The sequence below is a fragment of the Gallinula chloropus genome (assembly GCF_964237585.1).
Source record: "Gallinula chloropus genome assembly, chromosome: 11".
Classification (NCBI taxonomy): Eukaryota; Metazoa; Chordata; class Aves; order Gruiformes; family Rallidae; genus Gallinula; species Gallinula chloropus.
The window spans coordinates 2,441,974-2,460,491 of record NC_140096.1 but is presented as its reverse complement, the minus strand read 5'-3'; the positions used below and the strand labels follow the sequence as shown (position 1 = coordinate 2,460,491).

Sequence of the window (18,518 nt, the reverse complement as noted above, 5' to 3'; positions counted from 1 at the left end):
GCATGGCCAACAGCAGGAGCACCAGATGGGGTCTGGAGCATGGCTGGGGCCAGGGGTGTATCTCCCATTCTCCATAGTCCATGACTTGAGCTTCACCCAGCCTAGGAGTTGGGGTTTGAAGTACCTGAGAGCAGCCCCTCTCCATAGCACATCCTCTGCTGCTCCTGAAAAGGCTGCTGTGATGACATGGGTAGAAGAGTTTGTCCTCTCCCACACCCACCCTGGTTTGCCAAGGGGCCAGGAGGCTCCAGCACAGTGTGGGAGGCAGCTGGCAGTGTGCTGTGGCTGGGAGGAGGGCAGAGGAATGTGGAGGCCCTTTCCAAGTGCCTTGGCCCATCAGGAGCTTGGCCTGAATTTTCTTCCTCCTCCTGCCTCTTCTGAGCACTCCCCTGGGGCTGTGGGCAGAGATGTGCTCTCCCAGCACCCGACCTGACACTCCCCAAAGAGCCTGCACACACCAGCTGTGCTAGGCACCAACAGGAGGCCAGTCAGGGATGCCAGAAGATGCTAAGCTGTGCTTACCTGGAGGGCTCCAGGAGGCTAGAGACATGGGATCTGGCAGGTCTGAGACAAACCTGGGCCCTTTTGCCCCCCTACCCAGTACTCTGTGTGAGAAGAGCCCCTGCTTGCATGGGCCAAACACTGTTGGGCCAGGGAAAGAGGAGGGTGCTTTGGTCAGGGCATCACCAGGGGTGCTGGGGGTGGTGGGTGGGGATGCCTGGTAGGCAGGGGCTGGCTGCAAAGACCTTGGTGACCAGCATTGTGGTGCTCCCTCTTCAGAAGAAGCTGTAGTTGGAACTCTTTGCATGTTTCTCACGACCATCTATTGACATTGCAGCCCCTGGCCCAGGTGCAGCTGTGAGTTTCGGGGTGCTGAGCCTTTATAGTGCCTCTGTTGCTTTTGAAGATAAGGGCAGGTTAGTGTTTTATTGCCCCCTTTCTTCCTCTGAGGCATCATCCTGAGGAAGATAGGAAGGACTGTTTTCCTTATGACTGGGGTCACTGCAGCCCTTCAGCACCACCATGCTATCCTGTGAGGCAAGGGCTCCAGTCTGGGGGGCTTGGAGGGGGGAGCTCTTCCCCACCCACACCTCTTCCTACCCCTCCTCTCCTCTGCAGTCTCCAGTAAAGAAAGACATGGAGCAGTTGGAGTGACTCCAGAGGAGGCCACAAAGATGATTGGGGTCTGGAGCACCTCTCCTGTGGAGCCAGACTGGGAGAGCTGGGCTTGTCCAGCCTGGAGAGGAGAAGGCTCCAGGGAGACCTATAGCCGACCTAACAATGTTTCATGGGGTCCTACAGGAAAGAGGGAGAGGGGCTGTTCCCCAGGGAGTGCAGGGACAGGGCAGGGGGCAATGGCTTCAAGCTGACAGAGGGCAGGGTTCAGTGAGGCATTAGGAAGAAATTCTTTACTCTGAGGATGCTGAGGCCCTGGCACAGGGTGCTCAGAGAGGCTCTGGAAGCCCCTGGATCCCTGGCAGGGTTCAAGGGCGGGTCGGATGAGGCTTTGGGCAACCTGGGCTAGTGAAGGTGTCCCTGCCCATGGCAAGGGGGGTTGGAACTAGGTGATCTCTGAGGTCCTTTCCAAGCCAATGCTGTCACCCTAGCATCCTACTCCTGTTCTGAGCTGGGGCCAAGGCTCCCCTGTGGCACCCTCAGCTTTCCCCACTGAGCTGAGGGGCAAGAGGCAACCCGAGGGGCTGGCTGTGTGCTGCAGCAGCTGGCTTGGCTGCCTGGCTGTGCTCGTGCTTGCTGGTGGTGCAGCTGGCTTCCGGGGCAGTCTGGGCTCGTCGTCCTCTCTGGCCCTGGGCTGGGCCACATCCAGCTTGCCCTCAGGGACCTGGCTTATCGGGAACTGGGGCTGTGTCTGTTGCACGAGGCAGAGATAACCACCACGTTTGTGCACTCGGTGTCCTCCACTCCTTTTGGTAAAGAAATGGAAAATCTTTTCCAGTCTGCCTTGCCCTGTAGTCAGGTTTCACATGGAGAACCATAAAAGGGTTTTCTTGGAAGGGACCTCAAGGATCACCTGGTTGCCCTTTCCTGCCATGGGCAGGGACATGCTCTGCCTGGACCAGTGCCGACAGCCCCATCCAACCTGGCCTCCAACACCTCCATCTTTGGGCACATCCAAACTAAACACCAAGAGAGCTGGAGAGGAGAAACATTTCCCTCCTTGAGCCTACCTGTGCTTAACATCAGGGCTGGAGACCTGGGGGGTGGGGGGGGCTGAGGAAAAGCTCACCCCCTTTTCAGTGTGATGCTTGTTGGCTTCTCTCCTGTTGAGCTGGTGCTGGCATGCTGTGCCCATGGAACAGAGGTCTGGCATTGCACAGGTGAGAGGGAAACCTATGGGGCTCCTGGGGGGCTGGGCCCCTTTGAAAGAGCTCTGCCCTGTGCTTGTGCATCCCAACCCTGCACGTGTCTGTACTCGGGCTCCTCCCTTGCTGTGGAGCTGCCTCTTGCCCACGCAAACCCCAACTCTCCCCTAAACCCAGGAATCTTCCTCTCTGCTTCTTGAGTGAAAGCGTTAACAGACCCAGCAGCAATCAGGCTCCCAATGAAGCGGTTCAAATGCCCCTTTGTTTAATTAGCAGAACCCTGTCCTCAGACACAGGCAGCGCTGTTCAGCCCGGCAGCCTGGGGTGGGAGGCGGGGGGTAAGGACTCACCCCCTCCTCCTCCTCGGAGGCATGACCTCTCATACCGGCTATTTTCTCGCCTCCTCCCTGTGTCAGCTGCCTCAGAAGCAAAACATTTACGTCTGAAGGACTTAAATGAACTCCTGGTGTCTCCTGGGGGCTGCAGCCCTTGCAGGCTTTCCATCCTCTGCACCCAGGGCTCTCTCTCCCCCAGGGCAGCAGCGAGTGACTCAGCCAGCCTAGGGCTGAGGTGGTGCCCTGTCCCTTGGCTGTGGAAAGGAGGTGACTGGCCTTTGCCTCGAAATCCACCCTGGTCCAATCCACTGAGGGAGCGTCACCCCGGGGATGGGTCCCTGGGTGGCCCCTTGCTGGGTGAGGAGGGGAGAAAGCGTGACTTGCCGTTATCAGGAGTGTGTTAACCCCACAGCAAATACGATTTCACTGGTGCAAGGGTAAATGGTGGTGACGTCTGAATGGGGAGCACGGTCCCCTCCTCTCTGGGACTAATCTAAATTGCTTTATGAGGGGCCAGCAGGTAGACCAAAGCCGCCTGCTCCTTGGGGGACAGGGCAAAGGGGTCCCCAGCCGGCCCTGTGCTGTCCCACACAGGGGCAGGGGCACAGCACGGGGGTCACAGTGGCTGAGCTGTACCTGCTGCTCGGCGCGGGGCTGCCTGTGCCTCTGCTGCTCCGGCCGTGCCACGGGCAGCCCGTGCGAGCTGTGGCTCCGCAGCTACTGCGCAGGGCTGCACCTCGTCCCACTGCTGCTGAGGGTCACGTGGAGCAGCCTTGGCCCCTGCCTGCCCATCCCTTGGGCTTTACTGATATCTCACTGGTGGCATTTTTCCTCCCAAAACAGCCCCAGCAAGGGGCTCCGGGCTCGAGACCCGCCGGTGACACCCCTCTGCAGCAGTGTTGGGGTTCTCAGCCTCCGCTGTGGCTCTGGTGCTGAGGACTGTGTTGCCTCCTGGGTGCTAGTGCTTACAGCATCCTGGGATGGAGATGGGGTGATGCTGGGGCTCTGCCCACCACCTGGGGCCCCTGATGTGCCACATGCACCTGGGGGCAGTGCAACCCCCCATGGGTACCCCAATCCCAGTGATGCCTCCACCCTTAGAAGCTAGCAGGACTGGGGGGATGGGTGTTGTTGGCCATTAGCCCCTGGGGAGCCGTGCTTGCCTCCACTGGAACCCTCACAGGGATGGCACGTGGCAACGTCCTAACACAGTGCCGAGGGATAACGGTGCAGGGGATTGACACCCTCCCCCCTCCCCGCCAGCCTGGGCTCCTGGGTGACACAACCAGGGGGTGGAGGGTACCCAGGGGGGCCAGAGCAAGGACTGAGGGCAGCCTCTGCACTATGGCCTATGCAGGCTGGTCCACGCCTCCCCCCCAACCAACCCCCTCTGTTGGGGGAGCTGCCAGTGCCCCTGAGGGCTGCAGGAAAGCTCAGCCACAGACTGGCTAGAAACACATATTTATTGCAACATCAGTTTGCAAACAGCACTCAACCCCCACAGCGGTGACTCCGGGTCCATGTGGACACCCTCACCCCCCCCCACCCCGTGATGCCTCTGTGGCCAGAGGGCTGGTCCCTGGGGGCACGAGCCTGCCCATCCCAGTCCAGGCAGGCTCCCTGGGGTTGTGTGCTGGGCTCCCAATGTGCCAGAGGCTGCCTGCAGGCTGGCAGCACGGAGGAAAGAACAGAAGCTGGACTCTTGAGTCCTTCACTGATCTAAGTCACCAGCTGGGATCTCTGAGCGGTCACAAGGCTCTCAGGATCCCTGGGGAGACAGCAGGGTCAAACCCCCCAAGCGTGTGAGCAAGAGGGCTGAGCACAGGGGATGCCACCGTGTCCCCTTCTCTTACTGTGCTCCCCTGGATGCTTCGGGGAGGCAGGAGAGGTGCCAGCCCAGTTCCCACCTGCAGCTGCTACACGTATCCTGTCAGGTTGTAGGAGTTGAGCTCGCTCTTGGTCTTCTGTGTCTGGCTGACGGTGGACCGGGGCCTCTTGCCTGTCAGCAGCTGGGGCTGGTAGTTGCTTGCGTAGGTGGCTGTTGGGTCCCGGGCAGGGCAGGAGGTGGTGAGGACGAAGCCGCCAACAAGGGTGAGAAGGGAGGAGATGATGCCCAGGTAAAGCGCCTCCCCGAGCTCAAACTTCGTGCTGTCGGGGATGACGGGGTTGTGGAAATCCCGCAGCACCACGTGGATGTTCCACACCAGCGGGATGAAGCAGAGCAGCCCCCCGAGGATGAAGACAACGCCACCTGCCACCGCCACCCGGTCCTTGCCCGGCGAGCCCTGGTTGAAGACGGTGCACCGCATGCCCAGCACGGTGAAGAGGCAGGCGAGGGAGGAGACGGCACAGGAGCTCACCATCAGAGCCTGGGCCGCCTGGACGTCGGCGGGCAGGTTGAGCAGCGAGCTGTAGATGTCGCACTGGGTGATGCCCGTGCTGTATGTGGCACACTCCATCCACAGCCCCTTGGTGAAGCTGACGGCTGTCACGATGCTGGAGCCCACGTAGGAACTGATCTTCCAGCTGGGCAGCAGCGTGGTCGTCAGCGTGCCAATGTAGCCCAGGAAGGCCACGCAGTAGCCCAGCAGCTGGAGCCCCATGGAGACCATGGTGGGAGCTGGCTGTCACTTCCCCGGAGCTCAGGGCTTCTCACTCAGTTCACCAGCAGCTTGCTCCCACGCTTACCTTCCCATGGCTTTGCCGGCGGCTCCGCTCGCTGCGTGGCAGCTCCACCCCACTCCCGGGGGTGCTGGTTTTGTGCGGCCACCGGCGTGTGGGTGGGAGCCCGGAGGGGGGGAGGAGATGTTACCTGCAAGAGTGGAAAGCAATCCCTCCCCGATTAACGATTGACCCAGGCCCGTGGAGGAGTGCCAAGCGCCCTTTCACCTCCGCTATCTCCCCAGCCAGACTTCAGAGGCAGAGCAGGGCTGCCCGGGAAGGACGCCAAAGCCCTCCCTTGTGCCGGGGCACAGACTGGGATGGAGAGCTGGCTGCTGGCAGGGGGAAAGCGCCCACATCCTTCCTGGGGTCCTTTGTCTTCTGTGATGCCCTGAGCCAAGGAAGCCAACAAGCTACAGCTGTGCCATGTTATTTGGGACCAGCCAGAAGCAATTTCAGGTGGTGGCCCAGAGGCTCTTCCAGCAGAAGGGGGCTTGCCTTTTCCCCATGTGCACAGGACTCACCCAAGGCACCTGCAGCCACCCACCACCTACCCTGCACCGTGGAGGCTCCTGTGGGACAAGAGGATGAGCCCACCTGAGGCCGAACCGTGGCCTTTCCATGCCGCTCAGGACAGCGATGGAGAGGGATGCATGTGAGAATGATGTCTGTGTCCCCCAGAGGAGCCCAGAGGTCCATGGAGGGCAGAAGTACGTCAAGGCAAAGCATGTTGGGGGCACCTTGGGGATGCTGCCTGGAAGCCTCTCAGCTCACCGGCACCACGGCTGGCAGCCTCTGCCCTGGGAACACTCCTGGCTGAGGGTGCTGCCACTGGGCAGTGCCTCTGCCTCTCTCCCTGTCCCCCCCCCCGCCGGCAATTGGAGTGTTTGGTACCCAAGTTTCCTAACTTTCTGCCTCCTTTCCTGTGTGCTAACCAAGGCTTCCTGATCCATCTCAGGGGCGTTGCTGCAAAAGAAACACCCGGGGTTCTTGGAGTGCTGGAAAAAAGGGCCCAGGAGGGTCATCCCAGAGCTCTGCGGTACTTACGGAGGCAGCTGGAGACACAGCTTGGGATCCGGGGTGGCAGTGACCAGGGGTCACCTAGGACTGGAGGTTGCTGGTTGGGGCAGGGCGAGTGGCTGGGGCCCCAGCCCCGGGGGGGATGGATCAGGGGCTGTGAATTGTTTAGCTGCAGCTTTGCAAAATCCACCTGCAAATCTCAGCCTGGATCAGAGGCTTACTGCAGACCGGAATGACACCCTTTCGGTGTCAGGAAGGACCGGGGAGCTGGGATGCCTCATTTGGAGTGTTATCAGGGTGGGCTTGCCTAAGCTGCTCAGGTCTGCGACTCGCTGACACCTCTCTGGCCAGCCTCGGTGGCTGGGAGGGTTAGGGGGGGTCTCACTGCATCCCACCCTCCGCGCATCCCCGGTGCTGGAGCCGGAGGGGCAGCGAAGTGCTGGCAGGTTGAACTCCCAGCACTTGCAGGGCGAGCTGGGGCTTTCAGTTCGCTCCTCCCGGCCCCGCTTGGCCCCTCTGGGGTTTGTTGTTGTAAGACTCCTGGCCCAAATGAGGAGCAAACGGAGGCGGTAATGAGAGGCGGGCTGGCCCCTCCCGCTCGCCGGCTGCCGCAGATGGAGAGGGGCAGGCAGGGCCCCCGGCGACAAATTGTGCTTGGAGTTGGGCAGGGTCCGGCTGGCGTTTGGACGCTGCATTTTGGCATTGGTGTTTGGGTGCTGAGAGCAGAGCTCCAGCACCCACCATTTGCTATTTTCTTGTCTCACATTGAAACCCTCCCAGGAGTGGGAGGTGCCAGCAGCACCTCTGGTGCTGGGGCAGGGATGGGGTGCGTGGGGGTGCCAGGGAGGCTGAGTCTTGCACCCTTGTATCTAGAAGCTTCTCAATACCTCCTGGTATGGTCCACATCTAAAAAAGCCAAAGGAGAGGGCAGGAGCACGGGTGAGAGCCTGCTCTCCTCACTGTGCTGGCACTGTGGGAACAGGGCCTGGGAGCTCCCTGGTGTGATCCAAGCAGGGGCCACGGGTGCCTGAGTGACACCGTTGCCCTGTGTTCACCATCCTCCCTCCCTGTCCTCTGTTCAGCATCCCATCACCTGCCTCCTGGTTGCTCTGTGCTTGGCATCACTGCAACCCCATCATGTGCCCATTAGACTGTCTTCATTGTGCCCCTCACCATGGGCATGCCCATCACATGGTCCTCAGCATGCCTATAGTGATGCCCCATCACTCCCCATCCCCTCCCCAAATCCCCCCCTTCCTTATGCAAATAGCTACAGGGAGCACTTAATCATCCCTGTTAATTGTCTCTGCCTTCCCCTGTTCCCCCCTGGGGATTTTCTCACAAATGGTGTCCAACTTTTCCCTTCTGTGTTTTGCTTTTCCACCAGAGATCTCACCCTCTGCCCCCAACCTCCCTCCCATCCTCTGTTTACACAACTGGGACAAATTTCACACCCCCAGCCCCTCACTCCCCTGCCCTTGCCCCTGCCCCAAAGAATCTGTGAGTCACTGGCTGGGGCAGGGCTATAAAGGTGCCATCCCCAAGGGTCTGCAGCACCAGAGGGGACACTGTTGCCTGCCACCATGGAAGCTGCTGCCTGTTGCCTGCCTCTCCATGGGCTCCAGGTGCCCGGAGCCAGCGCTTACCCAGCCCTGGGACTGGAGCAAGGGGGAAGGTACTGGGGTGCTGTGCAGCCTGGGGGGATTGGGGAGTGAGTGGAAGGTGGGCTGGGGAAGGCTTTGGCTGGGTTTGAATGGAAGTTGTGTGGCTCCTTGCTCTGGTGGGGATCCCTCTGATCCCAGCAGACGTGGGTGAGAAGGTGCAGAGCTCGGGTACCAATGCTGGGGGCTCCCAGGGGTGCTGGAGCAGGTTGAGGAGCACTGAGGCCAAGGTGGTATGAACATACCTGTATGTGCCTGGTGCCCCAGGCAGGGGCTGAGCCAGGTGGGTGAGACTGCGGTGCTGGGGGGGGGGGGGGGCATGGCTGTCCTGGGGGGAGCAAGGCAATGGGGAACCAGGCCAGGGTGGGCTGCCATCACACCAAACCTGCCTTCTGCTCCCAGATCCCTGCCTTTCTGGAGACCGTGGCTGCCTCACGCCGAGGAGGGAACCGGGCAGCAGAGGGAACCGATGGACACTGTGAGTTTGATGCTCCCTTCTGGCTGCTCCCCAGTCGCCTGCTGGCAGGGCTGGGGGTCTCTGTTGGGCAGAAAAACAGCCTCTTGCACCAGACTCCTTCACCCCCAGCGCTGTCGCAGGGCAGCCCTGTGCCCACCTTCCCTGGCACATCACCCCACAAGCTGTGCAGCCCCGGGGGGGCAGGGCCAGGCAGGTCCCACCCGGGGCAGCCACGGCCACGCCACGGGGGCTGAAAGGGCCGCCTGTTCCCAGGCCTGGCAGGCATTCCTCCGGGGGTTAGCAGGATGCCTGGGCACGAGCTTTAGAGCACGGTGGGGAGATTAGGGTGGCAAAAAGCCTGCCGTGGGACAGGTGCCAGCTTCCTTTGCGGCGGGGGCATGAGCGGAGGGGAGAAGCCTGCTGCAGGGCACAACGACCCGGACAGGTCTGCGGGGCTTCACCCCTGCCAGTGGGACAGGGCAGCTGGGGGGGTCCCTGGGGGGGGGTGGGGGCAGCAGGAGCCCCCACACAGGTCCCATCCCGACTGTGTCTCCCCAGGCTCGGACCCAGCACTCCGCAGAGCACGGCGGCCCCGACAAGACGCTGGAGTTCTTCCACCACCCTGTCAGGTCGGTGCCCCGCTGGCCGGTGCCCGGGCCGGGCCCCAGCTTGGTGGGCGGGCAGGCGGCGGCATCACCCGGCTCTCCCCACGCAGGATCCTGTGGCCCAGGTCCAAGTCCTTTGACTATCTGTACGGCGTGGGGGAGAAGCTGCTGGAGAGCTTCCCGGTGCAGGCCGCCCTCTGCTTCTACGAGGACTCGGGCAGTGAGGAGGAGGAGGAGGAGGAAGAGGAGGAGGAAAAGGAGGAAGAAGAGGAAGAGGAGGAAGAGGGGGCGGCAGGGGCCGTGGTGACGGGCCGCCCCCCGCAGCCAGGCAGCCCTGGCAGGCCGGTGTGAGGCCGCAGTGCGCCAGCCGAGGGCAGGCACCCGGGAGAGGCCGGGCAGCGGGCGCAGACCCGGGGCGCGGGTGGCAGCCGGCGGCCCGGCCCGGCCCGGCAGCGCCACCCGGCGCTGGCAGAGCCGCGCCACGGACTACAACTCCCATCAGCCACCGCGGCAGCTCCCAGCAGCTGTAGCCCTCTCTCATTGGCTACCGGCCTCTCCCGGATTAGGGGGAGGAGCGCGGAGCCCCGCCTCCTCCACCCGCTGCGCGCTCCTATTGCAGCCGCGGGAGGAGGAAGGCGGGGCGTGGTGGCGGCGGGGGTTCCTATTGGTCGAGAGGCAGTGCCGGGGGCGGGAGGGGCGGGGCCGGGGCCGGGCGGGGCTTCCCCCTCCCCGTCGGCGGGCGGGAGCGGCTGCGGCGGGGCGCGGGGCCGCCATGAGGTACGGGCGGGGCGGCGCGGCCGGGGCGTGGGGCGAGGGTGCGGGGAGCGCGGCGGGCAGGGCCGCGGGGCGGGAGGACGGGAGCCGGGGGGATGGGGGGGCCCGGGAGGTGGGAGTCGGGGGGCGCGGGGAGGGGGTGTGTCGGTGGGGCGGTTCCTCTGGGGCTGGAAAGCCCCGCGCCGGTGGGTAGCTCGCGGGTGGGCTGCGGGGGGACCTGCCGTGGGGTGGCGCTGGGAGCGGGGGACCCCGCGGTGGGGTGATGCTGGGAGGGTGGGGTGGCGCGATGGGGGGGTGCTGGGAGCTGGGGGTCCTGCGGTTGGGTGATGCGAGGAGCTGGGGACCCCGCGGTAGGGTAACGCTGGGAGTTGGGGGTCCCGCGGTTGGGTGATGCGATGGGGTGATGCGATGGGGTGATGCGAGGAGCTGGGGGTCCCGCGGTGGGGTGACGCTAGGAGGGTGGGATGGCGCGATGGGGTGATGCTGGGAGCTGGGGACCCCGCGGTGGGGTAGCGCTGGGAGTTGGGGGTCCCGCGGTGGCGTGACGCGGTGTGGTGACGTTAGGAGCTGGGGACCCCGCGGTCCGGTAACGCTGGGAGTTGGGGGTCCCGCGGTGGGGTGACGCGATGGGGTGATGCTGGGAGCTGGGGGTCCCGTGATGGGGTGATGCGATGGGGTGATGTGAGGAGCTGGAGGTCCCGCGGTGTGGTGACGTTAAGGGGCTGGGGGTCCCGCGGTGTGGTGACGTTGAGGAGCTGGGGGTCCCGCGGCGGGGTGACGCCAGGAGCTGGGGGTGCTGGCAGGGGACTTGCGATGGCGGGAGGCAGAGCTGGCGCTGGGCTGGAGGGCCCGGGACACAGGCTGACCGGCCCGGGGTGGGTTGGGAAGGTTCCCCGGCTGGCGGAGCCGGTGCAGTCGCTTCTCCTCGCCGGGGCTCTCGGCAGGCACCAGCCCCAAACCCGGCTCGGGGATGCCAGGGGAGCCGGCAGACACCGTGGCACATCACCGCTGTCCGTGGGTCCCCCTGACCCGTTCCCGTGCCCCCTCAGCCGGGCGATGAGGCGCTGCCCCCCCCCCCCGCCCCGTGTACCCCCGGTGCCCGCCGGCGCTGTGCGGGGCACGGGCGCTGCGCACGCACCATCTCCCGGCACGATGAGCGGGGGTGGAGACGGGGGGAGCCCGGGGGAGACACAAACGCGCGACTGCAGCATCCTCGCTCTCCCGGCTGCATCCCTCACGCCTCCTCACGGTTGCCTTAGCAACCTCCTATTGATGGGATATTTATAGAGGAGGCGAATGCGTGTTGGGAAGCCGGCGGGGAGGGGGGGGAGACCGGGAATGGGTGGGCGTCTGCTAGGTCAGCCTCCAGCTCCAGGCTGCTTCTGGCTCGCCTGGCTGTGGGGAGGCAGGAGGGGGGACGGTGCTCGCCTTGGCCAGCATGTCCTGCTCACTGGAGCCCAGGGAGGTGGGGAGGAGTTTGCACATGGAAGTAAAAATAAGCGCCTGGAATGCCTGCCCTTCTCCCAGGCACCGCTGGTGCTTGTTGGTTTGTTGCTGCTCTGGAATAACCCCTCTCTGAGTTCTGGCCTTGGGTCTGTTGGCACAGACACTTGGGAATAAAGTTACAGATAAAAATCTTCCTGATGTGCTCAGTGTGTTGCCTGGCGTGTGGCTGGGGCCGTGGGGATCCTGGCAAACCTGCTCTTGAGTGCCCCTCATTCTGCATCTCTCTTCTCTGGCAAAGGGGGACAGTGCCCCTAGCCAGAGGTTTTGTGTGGGAACCGTGCTGAGTTTTCCAGGCTGTGTGCTCTTCTATCCCTTGGGCTTGGGTCTCTGTAAAAACTGGTGACAGCAAAAGCAGGTTGGGGAGTCCCTGCTCAGAGCTGATGCAGCTTAGGGGGGGGTTGGTGCACAGATCCACAGATCTCAGCTGCTCTTGCATCCCCCCCAGAAATGGGTCTGGTTGTGCTGGTGTGGGGCACAGGAGGTGGCAAACCCCAGACTCCTGCCTAGTTCCTGTGCTCTGCTGCTTTCCCTTGCTCCTGCTTCAACTCCAGACTGAGGTTTGGAGCCTGAGTTTTGTGAACTGTTGGGGAAGAAGCCGCTGTCAGCCTCTGGAATCAGCTCCAGGCTTGCTTGGCTTCTTGTGCTTTTGGAGCAGAGACCTCCAGAACAACAGGGAGCCCCGTGCTGGCAGGGAGAGGTGCTGGGTTTCCTGGGAAGGTGGTGGTGGTGCTGAGGTGTGGCAGTGCCTGCTGTCCCAGTGTGTGTCAGCCCGTCCCATGCCTGCCCTTTGTGTGAAATGATGGATGGATTTCTAGCCCCACTGACCCCGGGACCAGCCCTGTGCTGTCCCTGACCTCGCTGCAGCTGAGGGGATCCAGGTCCTTTAGGGATAACTGCACAGCTGAAGTCGTGGGGCTGTGACCAGGCCGTGGCTTTTTAGCTCCCCCTGTTCCTAACTGCCTCTGCTTCCTCACCTCCAGTTAATCCCATTACTCCCATCCCCTCTGTCTCCCGCTGGAGCGAAGTGACACAGGAGGAGATGAGTTTGCCCAGAACATCTGGTGGGTGGGACATGGAGCACAGGGAGCTGACAAAGTGTGATGAGGAGTGAGTGAAGCCCCCGGGAGCAGAGGGGGATGCTGCCGCTTCCGCTGGGCTTCGTGGCGCTGTGATGGGCTTTTTGGGTGGGTTTGGTTGGGTCCTGAAGCAAAAGGCACCTTCCCAGCTGCAGAGCTCTTGTCCTGGGAGCGCAGGGAGCTCTGTCACCCTGGCTGCTGCCCTTTGCTCGGCCCAGCAGCCTGCATGATGAATCTGACCCTGGGTGATGGAGGTCTTGGGCTTCAGGGGGGTAACATTTCAGCTGTCACTGACTCTCCTCTTTTCTTCCCCACAGGTAGGCAGGAGCCCCGTAGCCGAGCGCGGCAGCATGGCAAGTAAGTGCTCCCCAGTCAAGACAGAGAGGTGGCAGTGGTGCTGGAGGAGAGAAGGGGGATAATTGGCAGTCACCTCTCAAGGAAGGGGTACCTGTGCTTTTTGGAGGGTGTCACTCTCTGTGGGGAGCGGCCGCCACGGGCTGTTATCCCTTGGGTGAGCTCAGGGGTCTGGCCTGACTTGTGCTTCTCTCTCCCTTGTGTAAGGTGGGAGCCAAGAGGAAGCACTGAAGGGCTGATGCTGCAGCACGTGCTGACTGGCGTGGTGCTCGCTGTGCCAGGCAGCCCTCCCTGGGGCTCTTCAGACTGACCAGCCTCTCTGCAAGGGGTGGCTGTTCCGCGCCGACGTCTCCTCATTGCCCCATGACTTGCATCCCATCAGCTGCCCATCCTGGGGCCACACTACCGTGTGGCTGGTGGCACTTGGGGCTCTGTGTTCCCAGTGGATGGGCTGCTGCCCAATTCAGCCCCGTGGGAGCTCGCTGTGCCCTGGGGTCCAAAGGAGCCCCTGGGGCTGCGGGGGGGCCGGTGGCTCATGCAGAGCTGAGGCTGGTGAGGGTGCAGGGTGGAGGATGGCAGCGTGTGGGCTGTAAAAAGCTGGACTCAAACCCTCCCTCCTCACTCTTCTGGGCAGCCTGCACGGGGCTGTGATGGGAGCTCAAGGTGGTTGTGAGCGGGGAGATGTAGAGATCCAGCTGGGAGTTGCTGGGGGTGTTGCTGGAGCCGGCTGTGAAGGTGGAGGCTGTAGCCACGCTGGCCAGGAGGAGGACAGCAGGGATCACAGGTATGCCCTTCTTTCCTTATCTGTGCCGTGCTGGGTTGGGGAGGGAGCAGAGATCTTCAGGCAGTGTTTTTAAAAGGCAGTTTTAATCTTTAGTTAGTGAGCAGGGTACCCAGCTGGGTTCCTGCCTTCTCCACTGCTGCCTGTTCTCCATCCCAGAGCTCAGGTGCTGGCTCACCAGCACTTCTTGGTTGTGGGAGGTGTCCCCTGTGGCAGCAGTGTCTCCCACTGACTGACAAGTCCCCTTTGTGGTCACCCTCCATGCCAGAGGGGGGGATGTGGTGGTTGGCACGTTCCCCCTCCTGCGCTCCCTGGCTGTCCCTCCGCAGACACAGGCGTGTGTCATGCTGCAGCCCCGGGGTGTCCCCACACACTGGGGGTAGCAGCCTGCCCAGGCCTGCCTGCCACAGGGGCCCAGCAGCACCTCAGGAAGTGTAGCTGGATGCAGCAACCCAGCCCTTGCTCCTGCTGCCCCTGCCTAAAGCTCTGACCTTTCCTGAGCACCAGTTCTCCAGCTGGTGTGGGAAGACTTGGAGAGGCACGAGGGGTCAGTGCTGAAGCTGCTGGGCCTTGGGAAGTCCCCTGGGCCTTGGGAAGTCCCCTGGGCCCTGTGGACAGTACCTGCTCAGGTGTCTGCTCTGTCTGCCAGTTGGGGATCCAAGCTGGAGATGGATTGGCAAGGCTCTTCTTTCCTGAAAGCCATCACTCTTCTGCTCTGGTCCCCAGGCGTGTGGGAGCTCTTTGTGCTTTCCATGTGAAAGCAGGGAGGGTGCACTGCCTTAGCTTCTGCCATTCTGCCATTTCTAGGTCCCTGAGGGAATGGGCTGTGGGGAGGGGTGCATGCCTCCATCCCAGCATGCTTTCAGGCAGGGTGTTGCTCGTGATACCTGCCTGCCCCTCTGTCTGTTTCTATTTTCCACCACAGTGGCCAGTTCAGCGTGGCAAAGCAGGAAGGGGTCAACTGATGGATCTGCAGGATGGAGAAGACCCTGGCAGTGAGATCTGCAGCCAAGCCTGTTGCTCTGAAGCGTGCTGAGGCAGTTGGAGAGAGACTCAGCTCAGGCTCGAGTGCTGAGGTGGGGAGAGTGGCTAACACCAGCCTGATGAAGGCAGGAGGCAGAGGAGCTGAGGCCAGAGTTCTCCAGCAACAGATGGGGCATTTATGGAACGGATGGGGTCTCTCTGTACCATTTTGTCTCCTTCTGGAAAGGCTCAGGAGAAGGTTGGTCTGCCAACCTGCTCCCTCTCCAGCCAGGACAGCCCTCCAACACTGAGAAGGCCAAGGCAAGCTGATCCCAGCCCTCCTGTGAGGTGTCCTCTGTGTCTCTTGAAAATGCTGCTTTGATTGTCCTTGTTAAAAAGAAAAAAGACAAGAGAAAGGTTTGCATAATAAAGGTGGTTCTGAGAGGAAGCCTCTGGCTCTGTCATTCACTCCCTCACTGCTCTCCATTCACACCTCAGTGGTTCAGCCCAAAAAGCACCTGGAGCACAGGGTGCTGGGATGGTGTAGTAGGTGCTTATGCTGTGGTCTTGTCCCTGCCTTGTCATTGACAAATACTCTTACAAGACCTTGTTGTACTCTTAGGAGCAGGATGCACAGAGTCACAGATGCTCTGGGTTGGAAGACATCTCAAGGACCATCCAGTCCCAACCCCTCTGCCAGGGGCAGGGACACCTTCACTAGGCCAGGTTGCCCAAAGCCCCATCCAACCTGGCCTTGAACACTTTAAAACATGGAAGGTAAAGCAGAGGAAAACATGCTCCCAGTGAAGGAATTCAGTAGCTTTTCACTGGCTGTTACATTTGATCTTCACCAAACTCCTGGTGGAAGGAGTGTCTGTGTCCCAGCCAAACTGTTCTCATGGCAGAGCCCAGCTGTCCCCTTGCCTTGCATCTGCTGATGATGCTGCAGAGTTAAGTTGGTTCACCTGGTTGACCCAATGGAAGGCTGAACCTGAGGGCTGAGGAGGCCAACAGGTTCCTGTGGATCAGCCAGCTGAACTGATCGATGTTCCTCAAGGGAACCAGCACAGCTTGGTGGGGAGAGATGGTGCCAGTCTGCAGCTGAGTGTGTGGAGCTGCCTTACAGCAACGCTCTCATGAAATGTGTGTGTGGGAATGGCTGTGTGGTGGGAAGGTGGTGGTTTGTGTGGGGTTTCTGCTTTCTGGGCAGCTGCTCGTTTGCCTCTCCTGTGCTGCTGTAGGTCCTGGGAGGTACTTGCTCCCTGCACCCCTTGGAGCTCTCCCATGGGGGAAAGGGAGGCTTTGGAAGGGCTGTGCCTCTTGTAGGTGAGAAGGTGCTGGTCCTGCTCAGTCTGGCTGCTGTGGGAAGATCTGATGTGGGCAACGTAGCTTCTCCAAGGCTTTGGGAGCAGAGGAAGCTTTGTGAGGCCTCTGCACCAAAATGCAGTAAGGATGAGAGTGTGATGCCACGTGAGGAGAGGTTGTTCAGGCCCCTTTTGGTATCTGCCTCGTGACCCCCTGTGCTGCCCCTGTGCATGAGGATCTTTGAGCTTGTTGGGCCTGGGAGAAGACACAGGGGTTTCTCTGGGACCTGAAGCCACGTGGGCTTGGATGAGCCCACAGCAGCTGGCAGGAGGGCCAGCAGGCTGTCTGCTGGGAGGCTGTGGAGGTGTGAAGCACGAGGGGTGATGTGCAGGGTCACTGGGATGATGTGCAATGCCCTTTGTGTTGTGAGTCCACCTTAGTGCTGGCCCTGTGTCTTGTCAGAGCGGGCTGGCACTGCTCCCCAGCCTTCAGGCCCTGCTCACCTGGTGGGATGTCCCTTGCCCTGCAGCAAAGGGGCAGCCTGGTAAAACCCCATCAAGGGCAGAGGGCTGCAAAAAGGTCTTTATGGAGCCTTCTGTCTCTCCTTCAGCTGCCCTGCGTGGTCTGCAGCTCTGGCTACTGATGTCTGTAGCATCTCAGCCCTATTAGAAGGATACTCCTGGTGCCACATGTCTCTGGGCAGACCCCAAAGAGCCCTGCACCCCTCTGGGTGTGTGCTTCCTCAACGGGCACTCTGCTGTGCTAACTGCATTGTGGCCCTGGGGCTTTTGGTGTCTGGGCTGCCGGTGTCACCACGGTCCTGTGGGCAGGCAGGTGGGAACAGCGGGGTGGGCAGAGGCCACGTGTGGGCTTGTCCCTGCTCAGCAGCCTCTGCTTTGTGTGTTGCAGTGTTCTTGGGGTCCAGGAACGCCCACTCAGTGCTGAAGCGCTTCCCCCGAGCCAATGGCTTCCTGGAGGAGATCCGGCAGGGCACCATCGAGCGGGAGTGCATCGAGGAGGTCTGCAGCTACGAGGAGGTCAAAGAGGTGTTTGAGAACAAGGAGAAGACGGTGTGTTTGCCCTGCCCTGCTCTCAAGAGCACGTGTGAGGGCTTAGGCCTTGGTGGGCTGGGGGCAGAGGAGGAAAGCACAGGGGGAATGGCTTCTCCAGCTATGTTTGTCCCTTCTGTCTGCAGCCAGCAGGCTGTTGCATACCTTTCCAGCATGACTTTCCCTTCCCAGGCAATGCCCTCACCTTGGTGTTGCCAGGACACCCTGCTCACAAGGTGAAGCTGGCATACATGGGAAGTGGGTGCTGTTGGCCCCTGGCTCTCCAGGCTGGCGTTGGTGTTAGCCAAATTTCTCCCTGCTTGGTGCAGCAGCTGTTGGGGGCTGTTGAACAACGTTCCCCTGATCTTTTGTGTGGATTCCCACAGCACCTCAGATGCTGGCAGCCACGGTGAGGGGTGTGGGGGATGGCCAAAAACTCCCTCCAGTTGAAGGCAGGAATGGTTTGCTGGTGGTGGCCAGGGGGTCCTGGTCCCACCTGCAGTGCCTGACGTTTGCTTCTCTGTTCCTGCTGCAGATGGAGTTTTGGAAGGGCTACACCAACTCTGTCTACTCCGTCAAGGACCCCGGGCACAGCACGGAGCACTCGGACGCCATGTACGTGGTGGTGCCCCTCTTGGGAGTGGCTCTTCTCATAGTCATCGCCCTCTTCATCATCTGGAGGTGCCAGCTTCAGAAGGCCACCCGCCACCGCCCTTCCTACGCCCAGAACCGTTACCTGGCCAGCCGGACGGGGCGCAGCCTGCCCAGGGTCATGGTGCACCGGGAGCGGTCGCAGAGCCAGGGGGAAGCCCCGTGTCAGCGCGAAGCCAGCAGCCGCCTGGCTGGGGAGAGCAGAGCTGGGGGCACTGCCCAGCAAGACAGCAGCCTCTACCCACGGGAACACTCAGTCTCCGTCCTCTCCAGACTGTCCAGTGCCACCCCCCCACCGTCCTACGATGAGGTGACGGGCCAGCCGGAGAGCAGCAGCGGTGAAGAGACCAGCAGCTCCTACAATGAGCCACCACCCAAGTATGAGGAGATCGTGGCTGCTGCCTCTGTCACGGGCAAATAGCGGGTCTGCCTCCCCCCTGCCTCTTCACACACTCACGCTCACCCATCCACCCACAGTCATCGTGCCCAGGACCCCCTTTCGGGTGCCGACCGGCGCCCTGTCTCACCTGCTGGTGCCACCACACGATGGCCTTACCCTCCTAACCAAAAATAGCTGTCCCCAGGTGGGGTGAGGCTGGGCTGAGAGGATGGCTCTGGATCCAGGCAGCCTTCTCCTGCCCCTCACTCCCTGCTCACAGAAGTGCTGCAGCAGCCAGAGCAGGGTGGCAGCTTGTTCCTGGCTCAACGGGGGTCTCCCCATGGTGCATTTGATCTCCTCACTTCCCCCTCGAACAGACATAACACTCCCTGTTACTACAACGGCCTCACTGCCTCCCTGGGGTGCTGCTCAGCCTTACCCCACATCCTCACTCGGTCCCACTTTGCTGCTTGGGGCTCTGATGAGGAGTTGGGGGTGCAGGAGGGGTGCAGCAAACTTCAGTCCATCCCCACAGTCAGTGTCCAGGCTCCGTGTTTGGGGACAAAGTGCCTCCCCTGCGTGGATGTGCTGCCAGGTGGGAATGGGAAGCCCAGTCCATC

General features: G+C 61.8%; 2 protein-coding genes across 2 annotated transcripts; one reads left to right on the top strand and one right to left on the bottom strand.

Moving 5' to 3' along the window:
* Positions 1-4,082: 4,082 nt before the first annotated feature.
* CLDN2 (claudin 2) lies at positions 4,083-5,359 on the bottom strand. Its single transcript, XM_084269091.1, has one exon. The coding sequence runs from the start codon at positions 5,266-5,268 to the stop codon at positions 4,573-4,575; it is 696 nt and encodes a 231-aa protein (XP_084125217.1). The 5' UTR covers positions 5,269-5,359; the 3' UTR covers positions 4,083-4,572.
* Positions 5,360-12,766: 7,407 nt separating this feature from the next.
* LOC311195721 (transmembrane gamma-carboxyglutamic acid protein 3-like) lies at positions 12,767-18,095 on the top strand (the record flags this gene model as incomplete). Its single annotated transcript, XM_084269147.1, is given in 4 exon segments — positions 12,767-12,832; positions 12,836-12,860; positions 16,729-16,889; positions 17,404-18,095. Coding segments are annotated over 4 exon segments (789 nt in total). The 3' UTR covers positions 17,941-18,095.
* Between the last annotated feature and the right edge of the window lie 423 nt (positions 18,096-18,518).

What these genes read in the sequence shown, in the direction of transcription:
- CLDN2 (XM_084269091.1), bottom strand. Translation starts at nt 5,268, where the DNA reads ATGGTCTCCATGGGGCTCCAGCTGCTGGGCTACTGCGTGGCCTTCCTG.